The sequence below is a fragment of the Triplophysa rosa genome, linkage group LG13 (assembly GCF_024868665.1).
Source record: "Triplophysa rosa linkage group LG13, Trosa_1v2, whole genome shotgun sequence".
In the NCBI taxonomy this organism is placed as follows: Eukaryota; Metazoa; Chordata; class Actinopteri; order Cypriniformes; family Nemacheilidae; genus Triplophysa; species Triplophysa rosa.
This window is the reverse complement of record NC_079902.1, coordinates 8,480,796-8,488,847: the sequence shown is the minus strand read 5'-3', so window position 1 is coordinate 8,488,847 and position 8,052 is coordinate 8,480,796. Positions and strand designations below refer to the sequence as shown.

Below are 8,052 nucleotides of genomic sequence, written 5' to 3'. Positions count from 1 at the left end.
ACTTGGCAAAAAAGAGAATTCTCGTTCAGATTGACGTCAAGGTTTGACTATGACATCTACTCAAGATTACTCTGTTTATTTAATCTTATCTGCATTTCACAAATTGCAAGTTTATTGGTAAAATGATCTCCATAACTAATCAGTTTTATCTAGAAAATAAAAAATGTATACGTTTTTGTCTATGTTTGGATTATTATTAATAATAATTATAATGATATAATGCCATGCCATGCAATATAATATAATAAGATACTATAATTGTATTATATACACTTATTATAATATTGTAGTAAAATACTATTATTATATTTATTATTTAACCTTTTCATAAAAATAATACTATTACTTCTGAAGGGAAATCAGATTTCAGTCTTTTCCAACCCTTTTTATTTATTCTGTCATAATTTCAAAAGTTGGCTAAATAGTAACAAGATCCAAGGTTAATGACTTCTGGTGATGTTTCACTGTGATCTCTGTCAAAGGCATTAAAAGGGACAAAAACATGTTTGTTAAGGTTTCTGACCTATTTTGAACTGTACATTTTAGTATCAGATCAGCACAAATGTTTCCAGCATGTACATTTAGTGTACACACAAGCTACCGATTGTAAAATGTGTTACATTCTTTAACTACTTAATAATCATGCTTTAATGCTTACATTAATTGTGTCAGTGGGTCAATGAGGTGCACAGAAGCCAGTTAAGAAGACCTCGTCTTTCATCCGCGTTGAAACCAGAGACCTTGACCTCTCCAACTTCTAATTCTAGGAGGCCCAAGGCAAACTGCCAACAAGAATCCTGTCTTTTCAACCGAGTCAGCTGAAATTAATCACCAAAATGCAGTGCCATCTTACTTTTTTTTATTCTTGTTTCACGTTCCTCATTTCTGACATTTCTCAAAGCCTTTTAAAAGCCGAAAGCTGTGTGAGGCTTTGAACACTCCGGCACACAGCGGCACGTTGCTCATTCTGTGTCCATAACAAAGACTTTGTTTTTTCCGTGCAACGTCACTGTTTGAATTTATTCAGCTGACGTTTGACAGAAATCACAGCCAAGCCAAATTCTCATCAGTAGTCAGGTCTGCAGCAAATACACAGCAGATCTCTTGTAGTGCCTAGTCAGTTATTTGCATAAACAGATGGACCGTTCTGTACCTCGTAAGCAATCCGGCATGCGGGGATAAGACAGCTGTGTTGTTTTGTTAAACATTGATTACTTATCACAAAATTAGTTGTGCTCGTGAAATACCAATCAAAGACCTGAATCAGCCTTGTTAAAGTGCTTCAAGACCTTTTGTCCGGCACGCTTGCATTTCAAAGCCATCAGAACATTTAGCGGATTGCTTCATGAGTGGATTGCCTCATGGCCTCACCTTTCCTAGGTCAGATGATAAAGGACAAATGACCCATGTGATATGACTTTATTACTCGTTGCGAGTTAATGATCACAAAGGGCCTAAATAAAAAGCTGTTTTTATGATGTTTTCAACTAAAAACAGAGTTTTTCCTTGTTTAAGCGGATCTGTGTAATGCAGATCATTTTGTCAACATTGTCGTGACTGTTTAACTGGTTTCGGGGGTTTTTTTGTGCGGGTTTTCCATGGGCTGACTCTTTCTTATCTAGGCGAATCTTTCACTTTCTTTCACTAGTAATTGTTTTGTCTCACCAGAACCCGAGGCAGACTGTCTATTGTGCACTTTAAACACATCCAAGTTAACACGCAAGTCTCTCTCTCACGCATCCAGCCTTTACTATCACTTGAATATTAAATTAGTCGTGATCCAAATCGTTCAATTGTGTGTTTGTGTGCTCCCACAACCCGGGGAAATACATTCAGTATCCACTTCATCACTGCCAAGTTCACACTGTGCAACACCTCCAATAAATGTACAAACTGTGTAAAAATTGTATATCTCTCATTTTGTCTGGTTCATTCCTGGATAAACATACACCATTTATGATTTTCACGAGTTCATTTTCAGTCAGAGACACTAACAACCTTTGCCAAAATGTTTTCAACAGCATTGTCAACACTGTATTTCACAATAAAGCCAGTGTCGCCTCAGATTAAACAAGAAAGGGTTTCAAATTCCATATCTTTAGAGTGGACTTTATATTGTCAAAATATTTTTCAAAAAACTGTTGAATTTCTATGAGCCAGTTTTAATGAAAGTGATAAACAAATGTGTGCTCGTTTTAAAACAAGTGGTGCTTTTCAGCTGACATTTCTGGCAGTAATAAAGGAGAGTTTGAACTTGCACTGTGCTTCCCATAACGCTTATAAACAATACACAAGTTGCTGTCTTAAATGTAGTTCAACTTGTTATTTTAAATATTGATGAGTTAAAAAAACAAGCTGAAATTGCTTATTTCAAGTAAAAACATGTTGTCGTGACTTATTGATCTCATGATGTTTTACAGTGTATACATTACATCATGCCAGTAGCGCTGCTGGTAACTTTCCACTTGAAGTTGTAGGCTATGTTGTTTACTAAATGTTGGTTTACATCTCAAGCCATACATTTCATGGACCACAGCAGCATACAAAAAAATCTACTCATTACATTATATCCAAAAAACAGTCGTGTTTTTAAAGCTTGAATTGATTTATTGATGTTTTGTCGTGGGCACCAGCACATTCCAACCATTCCTCAACATACAGAGGAACTCAGCAGGCACACGAAGAGGAGAAAGTCCCGTAAAACATGAAAGCAAACCAGCTTTACTCAGAAGTTCACGGATGGCGATTGGTGAACTATTTTGGTATATTTGTAACGCCCCACACTCACCCCTTACCGCCCCGGCCGCTTCAGATGAAATGTTTTGGATGAAGTTTCTTCTGCTTTTATTGATCTGACCGGCTGTTAAGTGAAGGTCAAGGTTTCGCGATAGCATTTGACCAGCATCAATGCCGGCAGCACTTATTTGCTAACCTCCGATGTGAATTCAGTCTGTTGTACAATGACAGTCTTTCATCTGGATGATTTTTTAGCAGGATGGATTGGGGGTGAGTTTTTGTTTCTTTTGCATGTTCTGTTAAAGGTTACAAACGTGCTTCACATTACAAAACCCTTAAACGTAGGCTACCCGATTTCGTTGACTGGTGAGAGTTGTGCGATACATTGCGCGTCTTTGATAAACTAGCCTATGTATCGTTTCGTAAACTTGTTTATCTGTTTACGTCGCGTATTTACATCAAGGCATTTAAGCAAAACTTATACGTGCAAACGTTTCTGCTTCTCCGCTAGTTTTAAAATATTTCTGAAAAATAATTTCACTCGACTGCGGTGAAAAGAAAAACAGCGCATCATTGAAGTCTGACAAGAAAAAAACTGCAGATTGGTGTGACGTGAATCCTCAGGGGCGTCTTTACGTCCTTGTTTACTATGTTTTATGTGAAAATTATATGTCTATATATTATGTCTTATAAAAAATAACAATATTCTTCAAAGTTGAAAAAAATGCTTACATGTCTGTTTTGATGAAATGTATCAAATCCATTGTAAACGAAAATAGTACTCGATAGCTTCAATGAGAACTGAGGAAAACCATTCTTGGTATAAACGAAAGGGTGTTGCTCGTTGACAGAAAATGTATTTTGTGAAGGAGCCCCCACCTAATGTGTCTGCACTAACCATGAAATGTTTATAACAATGTATTTCATTCATGATTCAAATGAATCATGTTTTGCAAGGACAAACACAGAAAGCTGTGCAACGCTGAAACTATCATCATCATCATCATCATCATCATCATCATCATGTTAAATTAAAACTTACCTACACACTTCATGTGCAACATATTGAACATGTATACAATTTGTATTTGTTACAGGAGCATCCAGTGTGATTGTAGGACATCCTCTTGACACAGTAAAGGTATCGAGACAAAAAAAGATTGTTTTTTGTCAATTTAATAAATGAAGCATGCACGTTTGTATTCCTGTTTTGGTCCAGAGAATACATACTAAATGACTTCTTGTCTTTTACAGACACGTTTACAAGCCGGCAAAGGATACAAGAATACTCTCCACTGTATTGTAACAATCTACAAAAAGGAAACCGTAAGACTTTGTGCTGTTTGTATAAATAAATTTGGAATATTTCCTTTTTTATTTCTATACATGCCATATAGCAATGGGGTATATGCATACAGGCCGATGACGTACTTCCGCTAAACTCTCAGCCAGCTAAGCCACTTCCGCTCACATTGCGCTGAGGTCATTTTTCATCGAGTGATAATGATGTGTTTAGGAAAAAAAACGTTCACATTTCAGCGAACCGACAACACTATGGCTGAACATTGCCATATGCCTTTGTCATCATGCCTCAAGTAAGTGCAAATGAAACGGATTGCATGAATCGCTTCTCATTTTTGGTTGTTGATGTATGACGTAATGTTTGGATAATTTGACTCACGTCGTTGACCGTAATCCTATGTGCATCTTAAAGCGACCGAGTGAAAAAACAGCATTGTTTCCAATGGACGCTACATGTGCCGGATGTAACAGAACTGGCTGAGATTTTAGCGGACATACGTCATCGCTCCGTGTGCATACACCCCATTGCCAACATCACCAGCACCACTAAGGTATTTCCTTGACACGTGACATTTGTCGTCTCGTCTCAGGTTACAGGATTTTTTAAAGGACTTTCCTTTCCACTGGCCAGCATCACCCTGTATAACTCGATGGTGTTTGGTTGCTTCAGTAACACGCAACGTCTGATCAGTAGATATCGCTATGGCGATGGTAGACACCCATCCAGCATGCTTGACCTGACTGCAGCAAGCATGTTGACTGGTCTGGTTTCCGTAGGGGTGGGCTCCCCTGTTGACCTTGTCAAAATTAGGCTACAGATGCAAACTCAGCGTGTCCTCGCAGGTAAACCCAAATTCTTATGTAGGAAAAGTCAGATTTGTAGTAGCCTGGGGTTCTTTTTTGAGAAACAAACTCATAGCCATAACAAAAAAACTAGGTAATCATTACAGGAAGCTTCTGACTCAGTGGTTTCATGCGACTGACTCATTACCAAGTAAATGAACAACTGCAAAATGATACAAATCAAGATCACGAAAATTGTGTGTGTGTTTTCAGAAAACTTTAACCTTGCTGGGAATGGCAGCATGCCACTTCGTTCAGTGGGACTTCAGGCCCAGCCTATGTCCAGAGGGCCGATCCACTGCATTAGCACAATACTGCAGAATGAAGGTATTCAAGGTCTCTACAGAGGAGCCGGGGCCATGATACTACGAGACGTACCCGGTTACGCCCTGTACTTCATTCCCTACACGTTACTCTGTAACTGGCTGAATCCTAAAGGCAATGGCTCCCCCCATCCCTGCACCATATGGCTTGCAGGAGGTTTAGCAGGTAAACTTGTTGAATGAGATCTGGTTCACATTACCGCTTATTATCACATTACCAAGAGCAACCTAAAACATCCTGTCGTCTCGTCACCTACAGTTGATTTGTTTAATGTTTTGTGTAGGGGTGACATAAAGCTCAACATAAATGTGACCACCAAACTGGATATATTTTTAGTAATAGCCGACAAAACACTGTATGGGTCAAAATGATAAGATTTTTTTATGCCGAAAATCATAAGGATATTAAGTAAAGATCATGTTCTATGAAGATATTTTATACAATTCCTACCGTAAATATATCAAAACTTTATTTGCGTGAGTGGATGCAGCAAAATCGTGAACAAAAATGGCCGGAAACACGGCTACAAACTTCACTCGCTGCTGCCCGGGCTTTGGGAACTACCCACTCACGTTTCAATGTTTCGATTTTTTTGCACCCTCAGATTCCAGATTTTCAAACAGTAATATCTCGGCCAAAAATTGTCCCATCCTAACAAACCATACATCAATGGAAAGCTTATTTGCAGCTTTCAGAAGATGTAAAAATCTAAATTTCAAAAATTGACCCTTATGACTGGTTTTGTGGTCTGGGGTCACAAATGCACGTTAAGTCACTTTAGATAAATGCATCTGCCAATATGCTTGAAAAAAATGTCTGAAACAAATAATGACATATCAGTCTTCAAAAGGAAATAAGAAAATATGTAACCTGCCTATAATTATATTTCACTCTTTGGCCCATTTTCCTTTGTTGAGTTAACTAGGCAATCGTTGACAAATCCCAGTATTTTGTTCTTAAAAGAACTAGATCTCTAGCTAGATCAAGGAAGTGCATTCCAGTTTCAAGCACAATGTGCCTCATAGAATAATAAACAGGCAATTAGTGGGAGTACAAAGCTAATGAAAGCAGATACAAAAACAGGTTTTGTTCTTGCATGGGTGTGACACTGATACTGGATATGAGAACCAGATGTACACGTAGTGTTATTATTTTGGGGTTTGTTTGCACACATGTTGATCTTTTTTTCTCATGATTCAATGGAGTTTAAAGGTTTTCTCATGGGTAAAATGTCAGGAGGTGACTCAAAGGATCTGTGTGACATCATCACTTATCAGCAATCATGCACAGATGACAGACAATGGAGGGATGGTTTTGCAATATTTTAGTGGACCTCCCGAGATAAACAATGTAGAGACACAAAATACTGCAGTTCTGTCCACCACATGAGATCTTACATGGTTTTGATGCTTTTCCACAGGATCCATCTCATGGGTCACAGCCACACCGGCAGATGTAGTGAAAAGTCGACTACAGGCAGATGCCATTCAGCACCGAAAATACAACGGCATTCTGCACTGCATCATGCAAAGCTACAAGACAGAGGGAATACAAGTATGTCAATGTCACCGTTACTCAGCGTTATGCAGTTGCAAAGCTTAAAATAATAATAATTCTTATAATAAATTGGAAAAATTGTTTACATTGATTACATGCTTTTGTTTTATTCTTTATTTTATTTTGTGTCTAATGCAGGTTTTTTTCCGCGGGGCGACGGTCAATGCCATCAGAGGATTTCCAATGAGTGCTACAATGTTTCTTGGTTATGAGCTTTCCCTTCAGTTTTTCCGCAATTCATAACATCTATAAACGCTAATGGAATGCTAACGTGCATTGTATTCTTTTTAAAATGATTTTACTGATCCATGATTTTAAATGACTTTTATGTGCAGAAACTTACGTGCGACTTAACTTTATGTGAGTTCATTGTTGATACATGGAAAAGTATCAGTGAAGCTTTTAGGCATTTCTTATATTAAGAAAATTGGATGAGATTTTAGAATAGTTGCATATTTTGAACATTGCACAAACGTTTTAATATCTCATAAATCATTATGCATCATCACGCAAACACTATGCTAATTTTCTTCCTCTTTATTTGTTTTCTGGATTTCAAAATGATCATAGCAGCTAAGTCATTGGTCTAGTCATCATTTTGTGCTCGACAGGTTTTTAATATGTATAAAATATATTTGTGAATAAATCAAATTACCTAGTGAAACGGTAATTTAAAGTTTATGTTTGTATGTATCACTATCACACTTATAATTTTTCTTACTTATGTTTTGTCTTATGAGAATCGACTTTGTGTGTGTTCTTAAATGTTAAACTCTGTTGAAAAACACTACATTGGTCATTCCTTTTTGCCTTCTTCACTGTGGTAACAAGAAAAGTGTTGTTACAAAGTGTTTTGCTATAAAAAGACTAGACCTATTTAAATACTTGTGTTAAATAAATGAATTGGATAGGATGAAAAAAAGCAATTATTCAAGATAAATGTGTAAATATATGTTGACTTGCTGTCCCAAAAGAGGCAGCATTTACGAATCCAAGACGTATTGCCACCAGATGGCGACGTTGTATCTGAGAACAAACCTATTGAGTTGCATTGTTAGAGGATCTTCAGTAGTCAGATTTATTTGTATAGACCACTTGGCAAGATGTAAACACTGGTCCAGAAGCACTTCCGGTTTAATTTTTTTAATCTCACATATAAAATTAAATCTAAAAAAAGATATTACTTTAACATTTTGATTCAGTTATAAATGTTTTGTTGTTTGTATTTTGCTCAAACTTTTGTGTAGTGTAAAATATAAATATAAAATACAACGTATTTTAAAGCAAGTC

At 37.0% G+C, this 8,052-nt stretch overlaps 1 protein-coding gene across 1 annotated transcript; it reads left to right on the top strand.

The window, feature by feature from the left end:
* Positions 1-2,516: 2,516 nt before the first annotated feature.
* slc25a48 (solute carrier family 25 member 48) lies at positions 2,517-7,677 on the top strand. Its single transcript, XM_057349613.1, has 7 exons — positions 2,517-3,006; positions 3,834-3,877; positions 3,991-4,062; positions 4,629-4,881; positions 5,095-5,370; positions 6,626-6,759; positions 6,901-7,677. Exons 1-7 carry the CDS (start codon positions 2,961-2,963, stop codon positions 7,003-7,005), a joined length of 930 nt encoding a protein of 309 aa, XP_057205596.1. The 5' UTR covers positions 2,517-2,960; the 3' UTR covers positions 7,006-7,677.
* Positions 7,678-8,052: the final 375 nt, after the last annotated feature.

What these genes read in the sequence shown, in the direction of transcription:
- slc25a48 (XM_057349613.1), top strand. Translation starts at nt 2,961, where the DNA reads ATGACAGTCTTTCATCTGGATGATTTTTTAGCAGGATGGATTGGGG. An exon ending in ATCCTCTTGACACAGTAAAG is followed by an intron (nt 3,878 to 3,990) that starts GTATCGAGACAA and finishes TGTCTTTTACAG; the next exon opens with ACACGTTTACAAGCCGGCAA. An exon ending in ACAAGACAGAGGGAATACAA is followed by an intron (nt 6,760 to 6,900) that starts GTATGTCAATGT and finishes TGTCTAATGCAG; the next exon opens with GTTTTTTTCCGCGGGGCGAC.